This window comes from Pyrus communis, chromosome 1 (genome assembly GCF_963583255.1).
Source record: "Pyrus communis chromosome 1, drPyrComm1.1, whole genome shotgun sequence".
NCBI classification, from domain to species: domain Eukaryota; kingdom Viridiplantae; phylum Streptophyta; class Magnoliopsida; order Rosales; family Rosaceae; genus Pyrus; species Pyrus communis.
This window is the reverse complement of record NC_084803.1, coordinates 41049744-41076620: the sequence shown is the minus strand read 5'-3', so window position 1 is coordinate 41076620 and position 26877 is coordinate 41049744. Positions and strand designations below refer to the sequence as shown.

The window sequence follows — 26877 nt, the reverse complement described above, 5'->3', positions numbered from 1 at the left end:
AAATCAGAAAAAATAAATAAATAAAAAATTAAATTAAATTAAAAATTAAAATTAAAATTAAAAATTAAAAAAATCAGCAAGTCCTTAAAGTCTAAGCCCAGCGGCCGAATCGGCCTGGTCATTCAAAGCCTTCCAAGCTTTATCAAGTATAGACTGAAGATACTTGCTCTGTGCTTCAATTCGAAGTGGTCGACGACGCCGCCGTCTACACCAACTGCAGCTCCTCGGCCCAAGTCACCATTTTGTTTTCTCTCTCTGTCTCTCTCTTCCGTTTGCAATTTTCGATTTCTTCAAAGCTCCAAAACAACCAAGAAACTACCAATTAGGGTTTCGTCTTCGGAGCTCCGATTTTGTATGCGGGATTATATGAGCGTTTTGTATAGCATTCTGTGGATTCATTGTGTTGCAATTCAATGGCGGAGCGGAGGTTCGGTATAGGCTATGCTTTGGCACCCAAGAAGCAGCAAAGCTTCATCCAAGAGTCGCTGGTCAACCTAGCCAGATCGCGGGGCATCGATTTCGTTCGGATCGACACTGAGCGCTCGCTGGCAGATCAGGGGTCGTTCGACTGCGTGCTGCACAAGCTCTATGGAGACGATTGGAAGCGGGAGCTGGCGGAGTTCAGGGTCAAGAACCCTGACGGGGTTATAATCGACGCGCCAGAGGCAATCAAGCGCCTGCACAATCGGATTTCCATGTTGCAGGTGGTCTCGGAGCTGAGAATCGAGCACGAGAGTGACACGTTTGGGATTCCAAAGCAGATTGTAATATACGACAAGGAAACGCTGTTTGATCGCCAGGCGTGGGAGGGTCTAAAGTTTCCGGTAATCGCGAAGCCACTGGTGGCCGACGGCAGCGCCAAGTCGCACAAAATGGCGCTGGTTTTCAACCACGATGGTCTCAACAACCTCAAGCCCCCAATTGTGCTTCAAGAGTTTGTGAACCATGGCGGCGTCATCTTTAAGATGCAGTGGCAGGAGGGTTTCCGAGAAGCAGGGGAATCTGCATGCTGCTCTGTAAAAAAAAAAGGCCTTCTCTTCCATGATGTTCATAATCCGAGAGCTCCATAGCTACACGTTGCAGATGAGAGAGATTCTCTTCTTCGAAGATTTGCAGGGGATTTTAAGCAGGGTGCAGAAGGAGATGCAAGCTTCGTTCGTCTGGCTATTTCAACAGGTTTTCTCTCGGACTAAAGGCTCCGACTTTGGGAGCTGCAAAGGAAGCTGGGCGTGGCTTGGGAGTCCGAGAGGTCACTCCTCCTTCGATCATCGACCTCCTCACGGCTGTGCTCCATCTTCAAACTCTCCGAACTCCGCTGCTTCAGCTCTCGAAATCTCCTTCCCACGGCTTCCTGCAGCCTCTTGGGTGTCTAAAGAAATTTTCGACATCTCTCTTTCTCTCTTCAGAGATGCAACGGAGAAGAAACCATCATCCTCCATGTTTGAACAAGTGGAGAAGAAGAACCCATCGTGCCCAGCGATGGTCCCGAAACCCGCCGATGATGCAAGGACGGTTTCGAACAAAACAACAGCAGTGATGGACGAACAAGCAGCAGCCTTTCCTTCTTTGCATAACGCTGCAGCAACCGCCGACGTCAGGCAGAAGCCCAAACAGAGACAGCAGATGCGCCATGTCTTTGCCGTCATCAACACCCTGCAACTTGTGATGTCCAACTGAGATTTCACCAAAACACAGCAGCAAACCGTCTTCCCACAGCTTCCTGCAGCCTCTTGGGTGTCTAAAGAAGTTTTCGACATCTCTCTTTCTCTTTTCAGAGATGCAATGGAGAATAAGCCATCACTCTGCACGTTTGAACAAGTAGGGAAGAGGAACCCAACATGCCCAACTATGGTCCCAAACTTCTGTCGGTCGACGGGCCATGGTCGTCTTCAAAAGCTTTTTGGTGTTCTTCATTGAGACAGAAACCCGAAGAAAGCCCAGCCAAAGAAGAATGGGCGCTAGTGGTTGCTGACCAAGTTTCATTCGAATTCCAGTTTAAATTAAGAATTGGGGAAAAAAAAAAAAAAAAAAAAAAAAGGCTCCAACAAACAAAGATGATTCGTGATGTTAGTCGAAGACCCTTCTGCCGCATCTCAGCCTGCAGCATATGGACAAGGATTTCTGATCCACTAGCGACAAATCCACCAAACCCCGAGCCGTCTCCGTCTTCATTGAGCTCTTCGTCCATGCTCTCCATTCTGCCCATCTACCCAGTAAGATCTTCATGCTGCTGTATGGGCAGTTTGTCTCTCTCTAAGGTTGAGCAGCGCAGCCTTCTCCCTTCGATCATCGACCTCCGCCATGGCTGCTGCCTTTGAATGTGATCAACAAAACCAAAGTTTGTCAACTCACACCCAAAGACCTCATCCATCTTCTTGCCTCTGCTGCTGCATTTGAATTGGAGAAGAACTTCAACAACCGCTGTCAAACGACTAGCCGATCCTGAAGCTCGACGCTTTGCACTACCTCCAAGCTCGACTCCAGCTCTCTGTCCGTCTTCGTCCTCCTCTGCGAGCCCTCTCCTTCTACCGATCAGCTTCAGCAGCACGGACACCCCTTCCTCCTCCGTCTTCTCTCGAACTCGGCCTGGGTTTTCACCCACAAACCTAGCCTTGCAGAGCACCATATATATATATATAAAATAAATAAATAAATAAATAATAAAAAATAAAATAAAATAAATAAATAAACAAAATAATAATAAAGAAGAAAAGTATTGATGGTGCCAGGCGCACCGAGAGCAATTATACAGAAAGAAAAAAAAAAGATTATGCATGCTACTATTAGCAAGTCAAAAGAAAAAGGAAAAGAGGAAGCAATGATGATGTTGGGAAGCAATGATGAAGGTAAAAAATAAAAAAAAATAAAAAAAAAAAGGTAGCAATGATGATGTTGGGAAGCATCTTTCAAAGACAGCACCAGCTGCCAATTGTTTAAATTAGCAAATTGGAAGATGCAAGGCAATTTGGAAGATGGAGCTTTCACAAAGGTTGTTCACGTGAAGTCCCACTACTTGGCAAAACTATAGGAGCGGGAGGCATCGAAGATAGATCATTCGAGGCCTCAATACTTGGTGGAACGCTAGATGACGCAGGAAAAAGGTGCCTCTGGAAGAAAGCCGCAAACCTTTGACGGTCACTTTGAATTCGACCTTCAGATTCTTGCAGCTCATCAAGCTTCATCTTCATGCTCGTCGAATAATTATTTGCAAGCACGTGCAAACCTCTATTCTCGCGCTTAAGCTGTTGGATCTCTTGTTTAAGATTTTCCACCTCCGCCATCAATGATTCAACTTGACGGGATCGAGCAAGTAGGCGTTGGCCCATGTTGGACACGGAGCCCGCACACTGAACACTGAGAGCTAGGGACTCTTGAACGGCCAACTCATCAGACAGTCCTGAAAGCAGCCTACTATCTCTAGGAGTGAGGAGGTTCCTAGCTACTATTGTAGCTGTTGTTGCATCCTTCATCACGGAGTCTTCACCGGTAAGAGGGCCACTAGAAGATAAGAAAGACGGGCGCCATACATTACCCTGACGCGTCGCACCCGTATCACTGCTGAGACTCAAATCTAAGCAAATGTTAGATGGGTTAGCCATTTTCAAAGGTGTTAAAAGAGAAGGGTTGGATGAAGTAAAATCTCAAAGGGCCGTTAAAACAAAATACACCAGAGACGATTTTCACGAATGGGCAATCTTCAAAGTGTGCATGTTGGAGGTGATCGATACCTCTATAAAAGGAGAGGCGACACGACCACCGATTCAAAAATTGAAGAGACACCACTCTTCAAATCTTAAAAGCCGGATTTTCCTGCGTAAAGTTCGGCAACGCTCTTCAGACACAATCTCGGCTTTTCAGATAACACGTGCAACTTTGTCAAAGATCTCTGACAAAGTTAAAAACGCGTGGAGGTCATTATCCCAACTACCACACAATTTTTGCCTTTATAAAAAAGAAGGAGGAACAGGGTTGTTCATTCAGAAATCGAAGAGGCGCTTGCTCAGAAATCAAAGAGGCGTTTGTTCAGAAATCGAAGAGACGCTTGCTCAGAAATCAAAGAAGCGTTTGTTCAGAAATCAAAGAAGTATCACCCTCCAAACCTCAAAAGTCGGGCCGCTCGTTCAAGGATCGAAGAGTTATCACTCTCTGAATTTCAAAAGCTGGGCTTTTCCAGATTTGTCATCACCCTTCATATGCAACCCCAGCTTTGCAGAAATCACGGGCAACTTTGTCAAAGATTTCTGACAAAGTTGAGAACGCGTGAATCTTACTGTTTCAATTACCCAACAGTTGTCGATAATGGTAAAGGAACAGTACCACCACTTGCTATTGGGAAATCCCTATATATGTCGACCTTCATCTTTTATGGCAAGGCAAACCTGCAAAAAATGCCCAATTCTTCCTCACCTCTGAGGGCGCACTCCCAGCAAAGCCTCTCGAAATACTCAATTTTTTCTTCTTCCCCAAAGAAGATACCAGATGCCTGGAGTACAGATGAGGCAGGAGGAAACGGTAGATCGAAGCATATGGAGACAAGCACAAGAAATATATGTGCTGATTCATTCGCTGCTTCTTCAAAAGCAAAAGTATCTCATATCATCAAGGGCGAAAGCAAAGGTATCTCATATCATGCTTTTTCCCTATCTTTTCCTTTGCCCTTGTTCTCACCTGCCAAGACAAGGACAGAGAAAGCAATATGTCGGAACCTCCACTTAAACTTGCGCTGCCACCAAGAAGTGATGGTCCATTCAAATGCAAGGTTTGCATTCCACTCCTGCATCAGAGGACAAATACTACAAGAGAAGGTGCTAAACCTGCATAAGGAAATACCACTTCTGCAAAGGGAGCAAGTAAGGCAAGTGAAAATGATACATCGAAGCATGTGGAGACAAACACAACAAATATATGTGTTGATTCATTCGCTGCTTCTTCGAAAGAAAAGGTATCTCATATCATGCTTTTTCTCTGTCTTTTCCTGTGTCTTTGTTATTACTCGCATGGCAAAGAGAAAGAGAGCAATCAGCCGGCACTTGGAGTCAGTCTTCCGATCTGGAACCGACTACCTGGAACATTTGCCTGGTTGCTTACCTAGCGTTGCTCTCGAGTAGTCATCTTCAACAGTTGATACACTTCAAGAGAATGGACCACATCTGCTTGGAGAACAGCTAAGACGAGTGACAATGAAACATCAATCTTGTGGATCGTCAGCAAACGCAACAACTGCATATGCTGAGTCATCCTCTAACCCTCTTCAAATATGAATTGGACAGATTGAACACAGAAACAGGTCATCACCTCCACCTCGTGCTTGCCTGCCATGTGTCTGAATCCTGAAACCGCTCATGGTCTTATTTTCACTCAAGATCAAGCCTCGATGGCCCTCGAAGAAATCACAAGTCCGATTCAAAATCAAGTGTTCACCACCCTTGAATCAAATTCAACTCCAGATAAAAGGAGTTAAGTTCAGACCTTCGGGGGAGACCAAAAGAATCCTCCAGCCCAGTTCAAGATTAAGCCTGTGGAAAATCAACGATTGGAGGAAACCAGAAAATCTTCCAGTCGAACTCAAGATCAAGCCTCGATGACCCTTGAAGAAATTTCCAGCCCAATTCAAGATCAAGCCTCGACGGCCCTTGGGTTGACATCTACATTAAGGGACTTCAAAACGCATCTTCTACACGTGACAAGCACATGTCTACGACGTGCCTTGAAGTGGGGGCATTTGTAGACATCAAAATTTCGGTGAAATGAATGTTGACCAATAATTAAAATTTCAACGCTCACGTGTCACATAAATTTTACATGTAGCGTGTGACTCAACGAAAAATCGAAATAAATTGGAAAGGTCATCAAATAGGACACGTGTCGATACCTGGCAGAAATGATTTATTTCATCTGATTATTTAAATCCAAAAATCAAATTTTGGAATTCTATAAATAGGAAGCCAAGGCATTCATTTTAGGAGGAAGAAAGAAAGAAGGGAATTTACATCACACCAAAACCTTGAAGCCTTGAAACTCTAAAGCTCTCAAGCAAATCCCGAATGATCAAGAAAACACTCTTCGTTTCTTCGTCAAATCCTCCTTCAAGGTCAAGCCCCAACGGCCCTTAAAGAACTTCCACCGACTCAAGATCAAGCCCCGACGGCCCCTTGAAGAAGGTGTTCATCATTCATCATCCGTTCATCCTAAGATCAAGCCCCAACGGCCCTTTGGATCAACAACCTCAACAAACTCATACACCCATTCTTCAAGATCAAGCCCAACGCCCCTTGAAGATCCATTCATCAACTGTTCATCCCTAGATCAAGCCCCGACGGCCCTTTGGATCAACAGCTCATCCACAAACCTACACCCTACGAAGATAGAATCAGAGGATCAAATTACAAAGAGATTGTAACCCCAAAATCATTAAACACAAAAATATATTTTGTACACGTATTCTTGTTTCTTGTTTCAGGAACTTTTCGTGTTTACAAACGTATACGTTGCAACTTGTAGTTCGTGCAAAGAAAACCTTTTGAGCTGTCCTAAAAACCCTTCTAGATCCCCCTCAGCTGCAAAGACAGTAGATTAGTGAAACCTGCATCCCATACTACAACACCAACTTTATCAAGCTATACTACTCCTATAGTTCACTAACCAAGTGCACTTGCAGGTGCAGCAATCGGTGAAGCAGCATCAACAGCAACCCCTCCAGCAATAGCCCCAGTAGCAGTGTTACCTAATATTATTTGCGCAACATGAACCAGAACTAAATGAAAAATCCTTAAAGTCAGAAGTTATATGATGAACTCTCTATCACATGTCATTGTTTTCATCCATTTCTTCAAACACACAGAAATAGTACAACACAAAATTAGGAGAAGGTGAGTCTAGGATCCAAGTACTTGGACGATGAATAGTCTTGAAATCTTGGCGGATCACCTCCTCTTTTTGCCACTCCTCCCATCTTTCAGGCAAACCTTCGCCTTTGCCTTCAAGCATTCGGACAACCTCTGACATCTTGGGCCGTTCCCCTGGGGAGCCTTGTGTGCACAGTAGAGCTACTTGGATCAGCTGCTCCACTTGATCGTCAATATAATTTCCATTTAGATCAGCATCAACAAGTCTTTCCAACCTCCAATCTTTCAATAGTCGTTTGACCTAATTTTTTTAGGAAAAAACAAAAACAGAAAATGTCGGGTGGCTCTACAATTTGAAACAAAAGGTGCAGGGACCTAGGAGAACAAAAATGTGTTGTAATGTTCAAAATTTGAAGGCCCGCAGTTTTCTACAGAAAATCAAACTACTTACAAAAATGTATCGTCATTCAAATATTGATATCATGCAAAGAGAAGACAAAGATGCAATAGAGAGAATAGGAAAAAGCGAGAGGCCAAGATAGCGAGAATAAGGAGATGATGAGGAAATTAGGATCGACACAAAACATATGCCAAATTCTTCAAGAAATCACATTATGCCACTACATTGGCAAAAGAAGCAACAACAATAGTAACAATTACTAAGGAAATGCAATAATTAATCTCTGATAGTTTAAACCTTAGATTGTTATAAATAAAGATAAACAAATCTTCACAGCTAATCATAACTCTAACTAATAAAAGCTAATTAAACCAAACTTATTTTCTAAAAGCTAATTACTAAGGAAATGCAAATGTTGTTGGGAAATAATCTTGCATATAACAATAAACTAGCTACATACACAAACAGAAAGACGTAAATGCATACCCAATCAACTAACATGAAATCATCATCACTCGCAACCTAAGGATTGAAAGCCCTCTGCCCAGTGATGAGTTCAAGAAGCAGGACTCCGTATCCATAAACATCAGTTTTCTCGGAAGACACTCCAGTTGAAAAGTGCTCTGGTGCCATATGACCAATTGTGCCACATACATGTGTGGTAACATATGCATCCTTGTTGTCCAAGAGTTTAGCCAACCCAAAGTCTCCAACAACAGCTTCGAATTCCTCATCCAACAATATGTTTGCAGCTTTCACATCACGGTGAATAATTTTTGGATCACAGTGATCATGTAAATAAGCAAGACCTCTTGCAAATCCCAATGCAATGCGTTGTCTTATTGGCCAATCAAGTGCAGGTTCTCCTTCTGGACGATCTACAATAATATATCCACATACTTATGAGAGGAGAATTTCAAATTACAAGCAACAGGTAATGTGGTCTAACACATATCATACCACCCGTCCTACCCAAAAAATGATCTTCTTGTCATCCTTTTCAAATTAAACAGAAATAAAATCATCATCGAGAAGGTAACTTAAAATTGAAGGAAAAAAAAAACATTAAAAAAAATCAGTGTTGATACTCCAAACCAAATTGGTCAGGTTTTTAAATTCATTATATCAATGTGATCGAAAAAAATTTTAACGTCGTGAAAACAAAAAGATTCATCAACGCAGCAAACAATTTAGATGAGTACCTCTTAAACAAGATGCCAAACTTCCATTAGCCATGTAAGGATATACAAGCAGCCTTTCTGTTAGTGTCATGCAAAACCCATGCAGACAAAGCAGATTGCGGTGGTGGACACCCATGCTAATCATTTCAACTTCTGTTTGGAACTGTAGTTCCCCGTCTTGGGTTCTCTCCTCTGTAAGTCTTTTTACAGCAACCAGAGTTCCATCAGCTAAGCATCCTTTATAAACCTTACCAAATCCACCTCTACCAATAATATTTTTGTTGCTAAAGGTATCCGTCGCAACTTGTAGCTCGCGCAAAGAAAACCTTTTGAGCTGTCGTAAATGAACTTGTCGATCCTCCTCAGCTGCAAAGACAGTAGATGAGTGAAACCTGCATCCCATACAACAACTACAACACCAACATGATCAAGCTATATTACCCTGTCCTCCCTCTTACTGAGATGAAAGTGTATCCCCTGTCAGATTGTTATTTTTGTCCCTAAAGGTAAAGAAAAAGAGTAAAGTTGCTTCAACAAACCTGATGGGAGTAGAAAGTGAAAAAGATCCATTAACTGGAATATCCCCTGTCAGATTGTTATTTGAAAGATCCCTGCATTCCATGGCAAAACTATATGTTATTTGCATTCTCCGATGGCAGAGAATTTAGTAACTTTTCACTTTCTCCTCCCTCTTACTGAGATGAAAGTGTATGAAACTCACGGGACTTTTCACGCAGTTTTGCAAGGTTGCCAAGTAAAGATCCAAGCTGACCAAGTCGGACAAACCCCCAAGCTCTTCGGGAATGTTTCCAGTCATTCATTCATTCATTAGTTCATTCCGGTTCCCACAACCAAACACTCCCAAATTCTAAAACACAGAGACATAAGAAGCCAAACAGCAGAATCTGCGTTGACCGGATTCCAGAAAATTCGGTGGCTGTTTGATTAAATTGCAGATTGCGTTTGGAAAAGCATGCCGCTGCTTCTTAGAGAGAGAGGTTGAAATCTCAGCTTGCTTGTTTTGGAGAAGAATGAAAGGTAAAAGGTTTGGGAGAAAGACGGAGGAGCTGCGAACGGAGGATTCTCAATCGGTCAAAGTCGCAGCCCACCGCGTCGGAAGTTTCGTTTCTTCTTTTGTTTATATTTACTTTTTACTTTTTAGCTGATTCCTGAAATTGTAATGCAATTCCTCACTTTGTTTTTGTTGTAAGATTTTTTTATTTTATTCATCATCAATTATTTTAATTATTTTGTACAAAAAAACAAAATTACCTTCATTTTTTGTCAAATTATTATGGCCCGTTGTTTATTGAATTGAGATTATTTTTATCATTTGCTCCTTATTTAATGGAGATTTTTAACATAATTATCAAAATGATTGATAGTTAACAAACTCAGAGATCACTTCTAATAATTTCAAATCTTAGAAACCAAATTGATGAATTATGCTAATTTCATAAACTATTTTGATTAATTTCAGAATAAAAAAGTAAAAACTAAACATTAAAAATTGAAAACGAAAAAGTTTTCAAGCTACTTTTAATTAATAATTCATTTAGCCGACCAAGGTTGTAAAGAGTCCAAAGTCTGATTCTGATCAGAAATAATAGACTATGATAGCAATAATGAAGCTATTGTAGTTCTAAAGAATAAAATTTGGCTACGAGAATTTTGAACTTTTTTGGTAATGTTCACAAAAAATATTTTACAATAAAATAAAGTTAAATTAACTAAAAGAATTAGCTTCCAATGAGATAATCACATAAAATTATGTAAACTTCAAATTTAGGATTTACTAGTAATGTGCCCGCGCGATGCTGCAGGACTTGAATACACCAGTCTTAACTACATGAATAAGACACATTTAACCTGAAAAACATTCAACATAATCATGAACAAACAAAAAGGATGGATCTAGGAAATTATAAAAAGCATTGTAACCGTAGATCAAGGAAATTATAAAAATCCATCCAGTCAGGAGATAATATAATAGTTGTGGGAAGGTGAGTATGCAACCAAGAGTCTAAAATATACTTGACTTGCAATTCCATTATAATTTCACAAAAAAAAAAAAAAAAAACAAAAAAAAAAAAGATCAAATTTTGATTGAAACATCAAACAAAACAATCTCATCTGTTACAAATTGGACCAACTAAATAAAGAATATATCGATAAGATTTTCAACCTAACAAGAAAAAAGAGCTTTATAACTGCGCAATCAACATTATTTGAACTCAACTAAAAAGAAACTAATTGCATGTCATAAATTCCATAGGTAATTGAATGGCGGTGCAGCCTCTACATAATGTTTTTTAATCGATTTAGTAGTTAACACTGGCCAATTGCACAATACAAATCTTAGAAACTATTCCAAGTTAGAGCAAAAATTACCTCTAATCCTTGTTTCTCTTGTACTTTGGTATTGCGGGGTTGACTTATAAATGGCAAATGAAGTCCTGAAAACCAAAGAATAAAAAGCCTTTTTTTCAATTAACTAAAAAAAGCACACCGTAAACGGAGTGAGATATCTGGTAACCAAAAAATGAATCTTGGAAAGCAGACATAAACAAACTTCAATCAAAATTACTTCAATACATTTGGATATCAGGGAAAATTAAATTTATTCAATTTCGATATAAAGAAAATTAATTAATGCAGGAACAACATTTGTGCCTCGATGGCGTGAGAAGTACTCAAAACAAACATTGTTTTCCTTAAGTCTTTAGTCTATCTCTGCAAATCGCAATAACTCACATCCATTGAGAATCAAATTAACTGATTAACTTACTAACCCGTCCTGTAAATTTCACATCTATGCACTAAACAGATTTTGTAACTAATATCCCAAAAAAGGGGCAAAAGGGAAGGAAAAAAACCTTTTGCATGGTATACTGCAGTGTTATCTGTGAAACCAAAGTCAAGTGCTGAAAGGCCAGCAACCTCGTTGTATACTTGGAAAACTGTTGCAGATTTTATGGCTCCAAAAGAAAATATATCCTGCAGCATTAATATCATTCAGACTTAAGTATTTTTCCCAAGTGAATACACATGCAAAGTATCAAAGAGAGAAAGTAGAAAAAAATTATCAAAATAAGAATTACACACCTGTCCTATAATATAAACAAAAGGTAATTACAGAAAAATAGTTGGAAAACACAAAATAAGTAGAAGAGAAAACAGACAATCAGCATAATCTAAAATTATTTAAACAATTAATCCACATTGAAAAGCGTACTTTACAAATCCAAACCAAATTACATCATCCAATAGATTTTTTTTATACCTTTGTTTTTGTGCCTTTAAATTGATTTCAGCAAAACTTGTTTCTTTTTCCACAGTTTATTCAAGGATCGTGTTAAGCTAAGCAGCAAATTATAAATTCACTAATCTTGTTCTTAATTATAGTAATTTAGAAATCAACAGATACAAAAAAAAAAAAGTCACAAAGCTTAACAAAAACTCGTGAAAAAAAGAAGTTTTAAACACAACACCTGCACATGACCCTATAATTTGGCTAATTTACAAACGCTCAACGTGCTCAGCAGATGTTGAACTTTTCCGTAGTATATAATTAGAAACTAATAAAACGATCTCTAACTTTTCAGAAATATTTAAACTGAAATGAATTGATATTTTTTTCTATACACTGATAAATCAAGGTTTGCCACAGAAAAGGAATCCATAATTTAAGCTTCAAAATGCATTATAACATCAATTAATCCAAAGAGAGCAAGCTGACGATAACAATTTGATTAACTTTGGAAATCTCTTTGCTTTATCACTTCAAGATACTAAATTTTTCAAGCTGTCTTCTTTCTCTCTCTAAAACGCCTTTTTTTTTCTAGCAACTGGCCTAGAAAAGACTAAGACCCAAATGCATGGGGTAGAATTTCACCCAAAATATTGGGAAAACTAAATAAACAAATAAAATTAAAAGATAAATGCGTGAAAAATCAAATCTTTCACTCCTATAAAATGAAAGCAATTTTTTTTGTCGTTGATAAGTCTAAAATCCCACCCTCATAATACTCAAAAGTAAAAGAAATATAGCAAAAAGATAAGATTTAATTACGGCCCGACCCCTGATGGTGCGCACCTAAAGAAAGAAAGACAGCGCTCATAAAGAGAGAAAGACAGACGGAGAGAGAGAAGAGAAAGATGATATGTCTCCATATGGTATTCTGGAGCCAAAAGATCAGCAGACGGAAATAAGCTGGAAGGAATCAATTTAAGATAAACATTCAACAACAGATTTGAACCAAATGAACGCTCAAATTTGAACCAAATGGTACCATCTTAAATGGTTTTTGGAGGCTTGTTTTGTGTACTTTAAAATCATATAATAGTCGTAGAGAACGGAGCCCTAAATTGAAAGTTATTCCAACTATAAAATGGAGTCCCAAAACTGGAAATACAAAACTTGCTGCTGTCTGGCAGCCCTGTGACTCAACTTTGGACATGATTTTTGATCAATCAAAATACAACAGAATTAAGTGAAATCAGAAGGGTTTTGATCACAGACATGTCTATTTTCAAAACACACAATATTAGATCAAAAGGAACTCACAAGGACATAGAAATCGAGAGCCAAAGTAGGCTACTTGAAACATAGTTGCTCTCTGCAAAATGAACAAGTTTTGTGCATTGTAGAACCCATACTCGTTTAATCCAATTTACAATTTCATGGCAATCCCAAACTATCTAGGCATCATATTTAACTTCTATTTCAATGTGTTAGCTTACCCATATCATGCATAATCCTTCCTCTTTTAGCCAAAGACTACAAACAATTCAATAAAATTAAAGTATGTACCTTTTCTTGTTCTTGTCCTGCCCTCCAAACTCCTCCAAAGTTGTTCATCAATCTACCACTTAGCTAAATCAATGTCACCACCACAACTCCTCAACAAGAACACCGGAAATTCAAGTTAAACACATAAATCTCAAACTCGTTCAAAAATGAAACTTGAAATTCGGAAGATCCACTTACATATCCTGGAAGCGCATAAAGAGGGGAGTATTTTTCTCTCTTGGGTCGAGACCTATTCCCAGAGAGGTTAGCCAGAATCGGCGAAAAAAACTACGAAAATCGTCAAGCTTCTGGGCTTCAACATATGGGCACGCTTGGTTCCAGCATATGGGTTTGGTATCAAAATGAAAAGGGCTGCGCTACAAATACATAGACTTCGATCGTGCGTGATTTCATTGCCGTACGAAAAAGTTATGATTCAATGAAGTTTTTGGAGTGAAGGAGAATTAAAGAGGAGAAGAACACAGCAGCAAAGCTGCTGGTTTTGCACACAGGGAAGAAGGAAAAGAAAGCCATTGGCTTCCAGAAAGTTCCACTTTAATTTACCAAAATGTCATTTTATTTAGAAAATTCGTAACCTTCTTATTCGAATTTCAAACTCTAATCCGTTTGCGCGTTTATAGTTACATGTAATATTTAAATATGCCAAGAACAATAGAAAATTACAAAGAATCAAATACGTCTATGTAAAATCCCGTTTAGCACAAGAAGGGCATTTTCGTCTTTTAACCATTTTCAAAAAAAAAAAAAAAAAACAAACGCCACACATATAAATGCGTCAAAACTAGGAATACAAAATACCTTATTTTAAACAATGAAATCTAGGGACGGGGTTTCACAAGAACACCTCTTCTTTCTGCCACTCCTCCCATCTTTCAGCCAAACCATTGCCTTCCAGCATTTGGACAACCTCTGACATCTTGGGCCGTTCCCTTGGGGAGCCTTGTGTGCACAGTAGAGCTACTTGGATCAGTTGCTCTACTTGATCGTCAATATAGTTTCTATTTAGATCAGAATCAACAAGTGTTTCTAACCTCCGATCTTTCAGTAGTCGTTTGACTTAATTTTTTTAGTCAAAATAATAAGGAAAATGTTAGCTAGTTCTACAATTTGAAACAAAAGCTGAGGGCACATAGGAGAGTAAAATGTAATGTTCAAAATTTGAAGGGCCACTGTTCTCTCCGTTTTCTCCAGAAAATCAAACTTCTTACAAAAATGTAACGTCATTCAAATATTGGTATGATGCAAAGATAAGACAAAGATGCAAATAGGGAGAATAGAAAGAAGCGAGAGGCCAAGATAGTGAGAATAAAGAGATGATGAATTCAAATTCTTCAAGAAACATATGCCAAATTCTTCAAGAAATCACAGCAAGGCCAATATATTGGCAAAGGAAGCAACAATAATAGTAACAAAGGAAACGTAAAAATTAATCTCTGACAAATTAAATGTTAGACTGTTATACATAAAGATAAATAAATCTTCACAGCTTAATCATAACTCTAACTAATAAAAGCTAATTAAACCATACTTATTTTCTAAAAGCTAATTAGTTTTTTTTCTTCGATCCATGATTCTAACTGCTTTCAACATTACGGCCAAAAAAGACAAGCGATTTATACATTAATCAAACAGGAACTTGGCAGCTGCATAAAGAGTAATAGTTTTTTAAAGTATCTTTAGAAAGAACTAAACTTATTGCAGAAATGTTCCATATAGAATGATTTAGAACGTCATAAGAGATTAGCGGTTTGAAATAAAATCATTAAATAAGGAGACCCATTATTTTCAGCTAAAATAAAAAGCAACATTGGTAACGAGAGAGGCTTCTAATTTACAGTACATTTTATAACATTTCTACAACAATCTGAGTATTGAAACTTCGATAATTTCCAAGATTTGGACTTAGGGACACAAAATAGATTGAAGCTAGAATATCGTTGAATTTCAACAACATTATGTCTTTTTTGATATAAAATATGAAAGATATTATGGAAGATTTAGAATGATAATATATAATCAGAAGGTGGACCTCATGCAAATGTTGTTGGGAAATAATCTTGCATATAACAACAAATTAGCTACATACACAAACAGAAAGACGTAAGTGCATACCCAATCAACTAACATGAGATTATCATCACTCGCAAGCTGAGGATCAAAAGCCCTCTGCCCAGTGATGAGTTCAAGAAGCATGACTCCGTATCCAAAAACATCAGTTTTCTCGGAAAACCTTCCATTTGAAAAGTACTCTGGTGCTATATGACCAAATGTGCCACGTACAGCTGTGGTAATATGTGTATCCTTGTAGTTCATGAGTCTAGCCAACCCAAAGTCTCCAACAACTGCTTCGAATTCCTCGTCCAACAATATGTTTGCCGCTTTCACATCACGGTGAATAATTTTTGGATCACAGTGATCATGTAGATAAGCAAGGCCTCTTGCAGATCCCAATGCAATGCGTTGTCTTATTGGCCAATCAAGTGCAAGTTGTCCTTCTGGACGATCTACAACAATATATCCACATACTATGAGAGGAGAATTTCAAATTACAAGCAACAAGTAGTGTGGTCTAACGCATATCATACCACCTGTCCCACCCAAAAAAGGGTCATCTTGTCATTCTTTTCAAATTAAACAGAAATAAATAAATCAGCATCGAGAAGGTAACTTAAATTGAAGGAAAAAAAATATTAAAAGAAATCAGTGTTGATACTCCAAACCAAATTGGTCGGGTTTTTAAATTCATTTTATCAATGAAATCCATAAAAAATTTAATGTTGTGAAAACAAAAAGATTTATCAACGCAGCAAACAATTTAGATGAGTACCTCTTAAACATGATGCCACACTTCCATTAGCCATATAAGGATATACAAGCAGCCTTTCTGCTGGTGTCATGCAAAAACCATGCAGACGAAGCAGATTGCGGTGGACAGCCATGCTAATCATTTCAACTTCTGTTTGGAACTGTAGCTCCCCACCTTGGGTTCTCTCCTCTTTAAGTCTTTTTACAGCAACCAGAGTTCCATCTGCTAAGCATCCCTTATAAACCTTACCAAATCCACCTCTACCAATAATATTTTTGTTGCTAAAGGTATCCGTCGCAACTTGTAGCTCGCGCAAAGAAAACCTTTTGAGCTGTCGTAAATGAATTTCTCGATCCTCCTGAGCTGCAAAGACAGTAGATTAGTGAAACCTGCATCCCATACAACAACTACAACACCAACTTGATCAAGCTATATTACTCTTATAGTTCACTAACCAGGTTCATCAAATAAATGATCCTGTGATTTTCTTCGTCGCCAATAAGCAAGTGCAATTGCAGGTGCAGCAAACAACAAAGCAGCACCAGCAGCAACCCCACCAGCAATAGCCTCAGTATTAGTGGCACGGTGCGAGTTCGTAATTCGGTTGTAACCTATGGTACTATTCGTTAGAGAGTACACATAAACAATATGATATTCAATTCGATTCATTCTTAATTCGTTAAAAAATATAAATTAAAAATATTTATAATACATATACATTTTACAATAATTTATAGTTATTGTTCATTGTAAGCAATTATTTTTGTTTAATAGAATTGATTATTTGTAAGCAATTATTTTACAAATCAAAAACAATTAATTCACTTAACTTTCTAATCAGAATAATATAAATATTCTCAAATTAATATGGAATTTGGGAAATGCTGTGGGCCACCGACTCTTACATCTTCTCTAAAAAAATCAACACTGCAGATGGGTCTCTCCACTAATACAATAAGAAAAGAGGGTTGATAGACCCATTTCATTGAATTGTTTTTTCGTGTGTCCGTAACACAAGTGGTGCACCACATGTTATTATATAAATTGTGAGAAATTTTATTTTTTATATCATTAATATTTTAACACAAAAATCTCACCACTTGTACAGACACATGATCTCTCCACCCCATTGCAAATCTCTAACAGTCCAAATTGAACAAATCCAGAAATTAACTTATCTGGTGAAAATTCGAAAAAAGAGGTGAAAATTAACAACCTTGGAAGCCACAGTCATTGGTTTTGTTGGAGAGTTGTTGATAGCAAGAGATCTGCTTCCTCAATTCAAGAAATTTCGTTCGAATCAAAAGAATTAAATCCAAAAAGTGAAAGTAAAATTTTCTCTCTTCCTCTCCCTCTTCGTCTTCTGTCTGCTCAATGAAAACCAGAAGCACCGAGCTTCCCAAAATTCCAGTTGTTTCACTCCTCTGTTTCCAAAAATTACAGGTGCGTTTACTTTTCTCAGTTTCTTTAATCTGATTAGAAATTATTAGAGATGATTAGATGAACCACTAAATTCACCACCGAATCGCTATAGTAATGATACATCCGTACCGATACGGCATCCAGACACTATTTCACCGAATCCGGCACCTAATATGAATCACCAGAGTTAAAAAGGAAGGGTTATTTGCACAACATGAACCAGAACGAGATGAAAATCCTTAAAAGTCGGATGTTATATGATGAACTCTCTCTCACATGTCATTGTTTTAATTCATTTCTTCAAACTCATAGGAATTTAGGAGCATCCCCTCGGATCCTCAATCCATTCCTTTCCTAACTAGCATCTTCTTAGAATCTTTACAGCAGTGATTCCAACAATAATGTTGTACCATGAAAAAAAATTTAACAGAAAAACACCAAGAAAAAACATTAACTACCAATGGACTGGAGTCGATATCACAAGTGTCTGTGAAACAAAACAGAGCCAGCCGGAAAGTAATAAGTTTAGGATTTGAGGTCAGCCCGTTAAAATGAGGATTTGTTAGAGATTAGGGTTATAGTTTATTATAAATAGGATGCCTGTTATTCCCCTTAGAACAAATGCGTCACAATGTAGTCTCTTAAAATTTTGTAACCATTTTGGCATTTTTATTTGTTTAATAATATTCTTATTTTGTAGTATAGTACTCTGATATTCAACTGTTCTCAAAACAAATTTGAGTTAATATCACAAGAAGAGTATAAGTTGTAAAAACCTGGATGTGGAGAGGCTGGATGTGGAGAGGCTGGAAGTGGATTCAGACGAGGATTATTGGCAAAACTGCAAAATGAAGAATAGCAGCCAGTCCATCATTCAGATCGTCCGCTGGGAGAGCCACCGCCGGAAAAAGGTAAAGAAAAAAAATAAGGTGGGTTCAACAAACCTGACGGGAGTAAAAAGCGAAAAAGATCCATTGACTGGAATATCCCCTGACAGATTGTTATTTGAAAGATCCCTGCATTCCATGGCAAAACTATATGTTATTTGCATGCTCTGATCGCAGAGAAATTAGTAACTTTTCTCTCTCTCCTCCCTCTTACTGCGATGAAAGTGTATGAAACTCACAGGACTTGCAATGATTGGATGTTATTCAAAGTCTGGGGAATATTCCCTGACAAGTTGTTGTTGGATAGACGCCTATTTCATGGAACAGAAAGTGCTAATTAAATCACAAATAATCACAACAACAGCAAATATTATATTTTCAACAGATAATTATTCAAATTATAAGGGACGCTTTAGTAAAATGCTAAAGTAGTTTTGCGACATTAAGTTTTTTTTTTTTTTTATTTTTTTTTTACCATTTTTCTAGTCGCTATATAGACATTACAAGAGTATATGAGTTCTGAGTACGCTTAAAGTACATATGGAGTTACAGACAAAAATAAACAGAATAATGAGCACTCAAAATTCCATATCTCCATAACTCTAAGATGTTAGGGTTCACCCACTCCAAGATGTGAACCCTGACAAAATTCCCTTCTATTTCCCCCATAAAGTACATAAAGTACGTGTGGGAAACTTCCAAGATGTGAGGGTTCACCCACTCTGGGTACAGAATCCCTTTCTATTTCCCCTTAAAATTAAAATTATATACTACTAAAAGAGAAAAACAACTGAAACACTGTTCATAGAGCAGTGTGATACCGATTTTATCCTGCTTGATTTGTTTAATTTCGTTTGGACCATTTTTACACGTGTTGGTGATCGATGCTTCCTTTCTCTTTTCCTCTTTTCTATACTCTTTTGCTTCATCTTTTTCTATCGAAGGGGATGAAAACACTCGTCATTTTCCATCGACGCTCTTTCTCGGTCTCACAACCAGCCACACCATCCATTCTCTCAAAATTCCAAAAATCTTAAAACCTCATTTCCTCTAGCCAAAAAATCGCAATCACCCTTCACCCGTGGAAAGAAAATTTGCAACGGAACTCCGCCGCTCCCAATTCGAGAACTCCTCACTCTAACTCCGAATACCAACAAGGTATCTCTCTTGCATATAATTTTGAATTTTTGGAATTTATCTTCAAAGAATGCATTTTTAATTTCAAATCAAACTTCAAGTTTTTAATATTTTGGGGATTGTGGGATTAATTTTTGCAAAAGAAGCCGGAAGACTGAAGATCGCATTTTGGATTCTAATTTCGCAGACTTTGTCGAGTTGCTGCTTGAGGTGTGATTTTACAGCTGAAATTCCCAAGCTTTTTTACTAGTCTTAAACCAGATTACTTAATTATAGTTAAATTAACTTTTTTTCTGTTATGTAGCTGAAGCAGCTAAAGTTGAGTGCTTTATTCAGTTGTATATATCACCCAGTTTACCCGTTCTGCTGCTCAACAAGGACGAGTTTCACAGCAGGTGAGTGGAAACTCTGGGCTGTTCTTAATTTTCTATTTTCTGATTGAAATTTGATGATAGATCTGATTCAATCGGAAGACTAAGCTAAAAGTACAAGTGGTATTTTTTGGTTAATTGGTTGGGTTTTTGGATGGCTTTTCTAGGTTGTTGTTAATTGTATGTTTTCTGATTGAATTTGGCATCAATTAATCCAACGGATTAGTGAGCTACAACTACAAGTGGGGTTGTTTTGATTTTTGGGTTGTTTAATTTTCTGTTGTTTTATTGAATTGGATTTTATTCAATGGGGTTGGTGAACTAAAAGTGCAGTTGGGTTTGTTTTGGTTTTGAAGCTCAGAGTCTTACATGTTTGAAAGTTGAATCTAAGCCTTTCAAAACCTTTGTAAAAGTGCTGTCAATTGCAAGGTATTCCGTGCAACAGAGCTTGATGGCAATTTCGGGTGAGTCTTACTTGCCTAGTACATATAACTTTGCTTCAATTTGTTCATCTTCTTTTGCATTTCTGTGCATTTTTTTGGAAGGCCAAATGATTCAAAATTGAAATTCATGTGTAAATTGATAAGTATGGGTATGAATGTTCTTCATTTGCCTACTCTTTTTAATTTGGTGTTTTCAGTTTTTTCTGTTTTTGGCCAAATAAAAAAAATTAGTACATGTGACATGGTTGTATTAATGGTTCCCTAATTCTAATAAATTAGAAATTCTCAACCATGATATGATTATGGTGTTTTCATTTTGTTTGTCGCCTGTTGTTGTTCTTGCCGAATTGTTATTTAATTAGTTTTGTTTTTTTAACTTTGGATAGGTGCAATTTCAGATTTTGTGTATCTCATTTGGAAGTAATTAGGTGTTCTATAAAGGTTAATCTTATACTCATTTTTTTTAAAACTGTGCATAGTAGTTGTTAAATATTGTGGCGTTGTAAAATCCTTGCTGTTGTGATTGTGATATGATACTGTGTATTTGCTTTATTTAATTACAATGGTGTGATGGAAAATTTTAAATTTTATTTATGTGTATATCATTTTTTTTTTTTTCCTTCTTGGACATCAATCTATTGCTTGGTAGGACTAAACTTATGACATAGTATAGCTACAATTGCAACAATTATTAAATAGACAAATAACCTTTTCTTATATTGGAAAGCCAAACATCCAAATATAAGAAAATGCACGGTTTGATACTTGTATTTGTAACAAATGCATCCTATAATTATGGAGGAATTCTTTTGATGCTTAAGAGTCTTGCCTTGGATAGAGATTAAGCGTAGTGAGCTGAAGGCCCAATTGTTTCTCTTCGAGCGTTTTTTTAAATGTTGTAATCTACTTATTTACAACTTTACCATACTCTTTTGGAATTAATTTTTTAATAATTTGTAGGGACAATCTTAGTTATTGGATTGCATGTCTGAAAATTCAGCCCTTTGTTTGCAATTTGAATTGGATGACTCAAAATGTTTCTATTTTTTTCCATTCCCAGCGAGAACTAGCTGCCATAGTTCAAATCCAATTTCAAACCTTATTTGTACGTCTTTTGTTTTATCGCTGGTTAGGTAAGACTCAAATCTTTCAAATTTCTCTTCATTTTGGATTACATGTCTGCCTAAGGATTTAACATTTTCCAGTGTAGTTTCAATTGTACAAGATAGTTAATTACAGTTTTCGGAATTTGGTTTTGGTTTTCCTCTATGCTTCATAAAGTTGTAGAGGGTGCAATAATATTGGAAACCTTCCCCAAAATTTTTGTGAATCTTTTTGTATTTCTGTTGAAATTTGTAGGTAGTAAGTTTTATTTTGTTCTTTTAAAATACAAATTTCATTCCCTTTGATACCTATTTTGTTTATTAAAAATAGGGTTATAAATAAATTATTCAAATGCAATGCACAAAACGCTTATTGCATATGAAGATATGCATCAAATTTTTGAATTCCAATTCAAACCCTAACTGCTAGCTCAATTCAAGCCAAAATTTGTCAATTTAGACAAGTTGGTGTTTTCAATTCGAAGTTGAATTATATCTTGACTCGATATTAATTTTCAATTCCAGCCAAATTTTGTCAATTTAGGCAAGTCGCACCAATCTACCATTGAAAGCTCTGGAGGCAGGGTGCCCAATAATTGACTCCAATTTCCAAATGAACACAAAGTCATCTTATCTACCAGGTCAGTATGTAGCATCACAATTATGCTATATATATGTATATTCTTTCGTTGTGCTACATTCATTTTTATCATCGGCAACATGAACACCTTAGGTTTTATGGAATGCTTTTAAAGATCATAAGAGCAAACGAACAGATTGGTCGATTCATATATTGAGGGTTGTATATGGACATAGAAAGTAATGAATGTTTAAATTTCTGTTAGATAATTTTACAATTATATAGAATATCATAAAAACCTGAATAGTATTAATTGGATACAAGAATATTATTGAATTTCCCATTAGCTTAAAATTTCTCAAATCCTATAATTTAAATACTTTTTGCTACTTAATATACCTCCTTTTTATTTTGGTTTTGTGTTGAATTTTACTGTTTTGCAATTTGGAATTTTTCTGCACATTACCGAGTTTGAATATTTTTATATAGGTGATTTAATTTTTCTTGCATTTGAAACAAAAAAAAAAATGTGATCTTCTATTTTTCTGACATTTACATCATGTTCTTATATTTTGCATCTTAGAAGGGCAGGTACACTCATGAATCCCAACCGCCTTGCATAGGAGTAAAAAAGATTGTCCACAGGCAGAGGTAAAAAGATTCTTAATCTTTCGTGAGGTTTTCCATTATTGTTAGACTATTTATTAGATTTTTGGCTTCTACATAATTTACAAAAACCATAATTGGCAGATTGTTTTATACTTGACCGAATTGTTAAAATTATTTCATGACGAGGCTGAAAAGGCTGGGGTGTTCCAACCCAGTTCCAGTTCTCTCTCGCCAGTTTTCAAGAAGCACATCGTGAGTTCCTCTTCTTTTTCTTAATTATAGAGTATTCAATTAGCATGTGTGATTGTATTGTTAACATAAAGGACCTCTTTAAATTTTTTATTGTTTACTGACCAATTGCAGGTAGATGGTATGCTCACAGAACTTGCCTGCTTGCTTCTTCAGATGCCTTCCGTGCAATGTTTGATGGTGGTATGATTTTCCAATTTCCCCTTTGCAGCATTTTCTTTTTGGTTTTTGTAGTGTATGCACTACAAAAGTAACACAGTGGGAGTAGGTTTCGAGGTTAAAGAAATTTCAACATGTAATGAGAAGTAAGGGTTTTAGCTTAACCACTTTTATTTACTGGTTTTTAATTCGAATTTATAGCACTGAGGATATAGGTGAACGGTGAAGCAATTTGGTTGGGTTCATGCATCTTAAACATGTTGTGGGAAGTATACTAAATGATTTTTCCCTTTTTTGTTTTGTTTTGTTAGAGATTGAAGATGTAAGTGTACTAAATTGGAAGCTCAAGTATTGAACAACATGATTTACTTCATATGTTAGTTGGTAAAGACTTCGTCTCTCCTCAAAACCCATTGTATTTCTTCGGCTCTCTTTTCTTGGTGAGAATTGGAATTTTTATTTTATCTTTCGAAACTCTAAACTGGTTGTCCTTCTCATATGAAAATTGAGCATTTTTATAAGCTAGTTAAAGGCTCATATGATTCAGAAGCCTAACCAATGTATTTATCTTGAACAGATTACTTGAGGAAAAATGTACATCCTCATCTACAGAAAAACAAAGAAGAAAGAAGAGTGAAGTACTGAATGTAGTGTGATGAGTTGGAACATGGAAAATGAATATATTTTTATGTGATTGTATTTGTATGAACAACTTAATCCACAACTTTTTCTATGTAATGTATTCTTCAAATACCTATCTTTTGTTCATTATTACACATAAGGATGCAAATAGACTTTGGCAAGGACGTAGACAGATTTTAATATGTGATATATCCTACATACATACATATATATATATATATATATGTATATATATCTTTTTTCCTTATTGGATATGAGGATGTAAATAGATATTTCTTTGATATGGATATAATTAGATTTTAATATATTTGCACTTGTTTAACATAGTTTTAAAACGCGGGACATCGCGCGGGTTCTATTGCTAGTATATTTCTGTAAATATTCTGGTGTTAATGCCCTTTACCGTTTAGGACTCACTCCTAGAAAAAGTCAAAATTCAAGCTATATGCCTTGACCACAATATTGGGTTAAGCCGAAATGCTATCATGGACTTTAAGGAAGAAAGTCACTCCAACGGAACAATTAAAAACAGCAGAATAGCATATCAAATAAAAAAGAAAGACGACAGATTTTATCTAACGAAAGGATGGGGGTTCATGCATGTAACGCAGTTTTGCAAGGTTGCCAAGTGTCGCTGGAATGGTACCATGTAAATTGTTCAAGTAAAGATCCAAGCTCACCAAGTCTGACAAACTCCCAAGCTCTTCGGGAATGTTTCCAGTTATGTTATTATTGAAGAGTTCCCTGTCAAGGAGTGTTTCAATAATGTCAAATGCAGTGGTGAAATTCATTCGTCGTGTATCGATACCAATTTCAATTCAAATGCACAGTGATGGAACAGTTGGATAAGACCCGAACAAAAAAGCAGAGCGAAAAACACACTTACAAGTACTGCAACTTGGAAAGCACACCAGGCTGTGACACCAGTCGACCAGAGAGATTGGCATTGGTAAGATCACTGGGTGGAGCAAAAATGTTAAAAACTTCGTGTAACGCTATTTCCGCTGTTACAAGTGAATTGAACTGAACTGAACTGAATCGGATTGAATTGAACTGAATTGAAAAGGAGGTGTTTGTTGGGTTTGCTTACACTCGAGTAACGCTGTTTTCGCTATTACAAGTGACATTAAACCAGGTGCAGGGATTAACGAGAGTCGGATCCCAACTCTGCAGAACATTGTTTGGATCAGCTAGATTGGACTTCAACGCGTTCAATGCGTCACCTGTCAAATCAATCATTCATTCATTCATTAGCTCATTCCAATTCCCGCAACCAAACACACCCAAATTCAAAAACACAGAGACACATACATACCTTCTACGTTGGCAGCGAGCTTATGGAGGTGAAAGAAGCCAAACAGCAGAATCAGCCATACAGAAACAGAGGCGGAGGACATCATCGCTGTTGGGTCTGTTGGAGCTCAGGTAAGCAGCTGGCGTTGAGCGATCAAAATCCGAAGCATCTCTTCGTTGACCGGATTCCAGAAAATTCGGTGGCTATTTGATTAAATTGCAGATTGCGTTTGGAAAAGCATGCCGCTGCTTCTTAGAGAGAGAGGTTGAAATCTCAGCTTGCTAGTTTTGGAGAAGAAAGAAAGAAAGAAAGGTAAAAGGTTTGGGAGTAAGACGGAGGAGCTGTGGATGGAGGATCTCAATCAGTCAAAGTCGCAGCCCACCGCGTGGCAAGTTTCGTTTCTTCTTTTGTTTATATTTATTTTTGACTTGTTAGCTGATACCTGAAATTGTTATGCAATTCCTTACTTTGTTGTGACATTCCTGATTTCATACCCCATCAATTATTTTAATCATTTTGTAAAAAAATAAAATCATATTCATCAAATTATTATGGTCCATTGTTTATTGAATTGAGGTTATTTTTGTCATTTGCTCCTTATTTAATGGAGATTTTTAATGGAATGATTAAAATGATTAATAATTAACAAACTCAGGGATCACTTCTAGTAATTTCAAATCTCAGGAACCAAAGTGATGAATTATATCAATTCATTAACAATTTTGGTTAATTTCAGAATAGAAAACTAAAAACTAAAAATTAAAAATTAAAAACAAAATGATTATCAAATTACTTTTAATTAATAACTCATTTAGTTGACCAAAGGTTGCAAAGAGTCCAAGTCTGATTCCGATCAGAAATAATAGACCATGACATAGCCAATAATGAAGCTATTGTAGTGCTAAGGAATAAAATTTGGCTTCGAGAATTTTGAACTTTTTTTGAGTAATAATGTTCACAAAAAATATTTTACAATCAAATCAAGTTAAATTAACTAAAAGAATTAGCTTCCAATGAAATTATCACATAAAATTATGTAAACTTCATATTTAGGGTTTATACTATAGGGACTTTCTCATACGAGGCAATACTCTTTTAGTTATATAAAGATTTCATTAAAGTCTTTATACCACCTCCAACCCTTACACCCAAACCCAAATATTTAGTCCATTAAAAGACAGAATTTAAGTCTATGAATAGTGAATATCATCCAACTATCAAGATCTAAATTTCATGACTTAAAATGTACTAATTGTGGTGGAATATAGTTTTAACCCTAATTTTTTTTCGATAGGATTTATTTTTTACTTTTTATTTTAGTTTTGAATTATATTATTTTAATTTAGTTTGACAAGTGTTTTATTAAAGAAATTAAATTTCGGCAAAATTTTCAAAACCAAACAATTCACACCAACCAACCAAACTTCAATACATACACCAACCAATCTTCAGTATACAAACAACCCACCAAACTTCAATACACACATCATCCAAATGTAAAGTGGATATGTTCGAAAAAAATTATTTTATTATTTTGACATTGAATTTAAATTTCAGCAGTTAGATTTATTTTACCTGTTAGATTTGAAAAAAAAATATATGGAAAATTAGATCAAAATCTAAAGATTGCAAAGCATAAAAGGATTCTAACCTAGACCGTTGATCACCAATGGCCCAAAAATCGAACGGCTCGTAGTTCCTTAAAATGTTACCGTTTTGTAGCTAGGACCCTGCTAGTTGAGGGACCCATCTGTCGGCCACTTCAATAAATCATTTGCCTATTGCTTTTCAGAAGAGTAAAAAAAAAAAAAAAAAAAAAAAGGTAGGGCCCCCAAAAATTTGGGTTTAGCTTGTGTCAAAAGCCAAACTTTTTAGGTTCAAGTCCAACCATTAGATATTAGCCAGTCCTACGATTTAATGATATTCTTCTTTACAT

The 26877-nt window shown here is 36.7% G+C and overlaps 2 protein-coding genes, 1 long non-coding RNA gene and 1 pseudogene across 9 annotated transcripts; 2 read left to right on the top strand and 2 right to left on the bottom strand.

Moving 5' to 3' along the window:
* Positions 1-253: 253 nt before the first annotated feature.
* LOC137727977 (inositol-tetrakisphosphate 1-kinase 1-like) lies at positions 254-1070 on the top strand. The gene has a single exon (XM_068466845.1). It carries the CDS (start codon positions 414-416, stop codon positions 1068-1070), a length of 657 nt encoding a protein of 218 aa, XP_068322946.1. The 5' UTR covers positions 254-413.
* Positions 1071-6735: 5665 nt separating this feature from the next.
* LOC137711069 (BRASSINOSTEROID INSENSITIVE 1-associated receptor kinase 1-like) lies at positions 6736-16628 on the bottom strand (annotated as a pseudogene).
* Positions 8759-25053, bottom strand: LOC137711105 (BRASSINOSTEROID INSENSITIVE 1-associated receptor kinase 1-like). The gene is made up of 15 exons (XM_068450314.1): positions 24963-25053; positions 24738-24870; positions 24534-24605; positions 24248-24391; positions 18594-18665; positions 18412-18483; positions 18244-18308; positions 16501-16656; positions 16067-16408; positions 13240-15743; positions 11303-11423; positions 10818-10882; positions 9148-10295; positions 8966-9037; positions 8759-8792 (listed from the first exon to the last, which is right to left on the bottom strand). Exons 1-10 carry the CDS (start codon positions 25045-25047, stop codon positions 15256-15258), a joined length of 1629 nt encoding a protein of 542 aa, XP_068306415.1. The 5' UTR covers positions 25048-25053; the 3' UTR covers positions 8759-8792; positions 8966-9037; positions 9148-10295; positions 10818-10882; positions 11303-11423; positions 13240-15255.
* On the top strand, positions 18683-23954 carry LOC137711116 (uncharacterized). 7 transcript variants are annotated; one of them, XR_011065039.1, is made up of 5 exons: positions 18683-19512; positions 19635-19701; positions 19796-19886; positions 20224-20326; positions 21934-23954. It is a non-coding gene; the product is annotated as an uncharacterized lncRNA (long non-coding RNA). The 7 variants fall into 7 exon arrangements; XR_011065040.1 differs by having other exon boundaries at positions 20219-20326; XR_011065037.1 differs by having other exon boundaries at positions 20224-23954.
* Positions 25054-26877: the final 1824 nt, after the last annotated feature.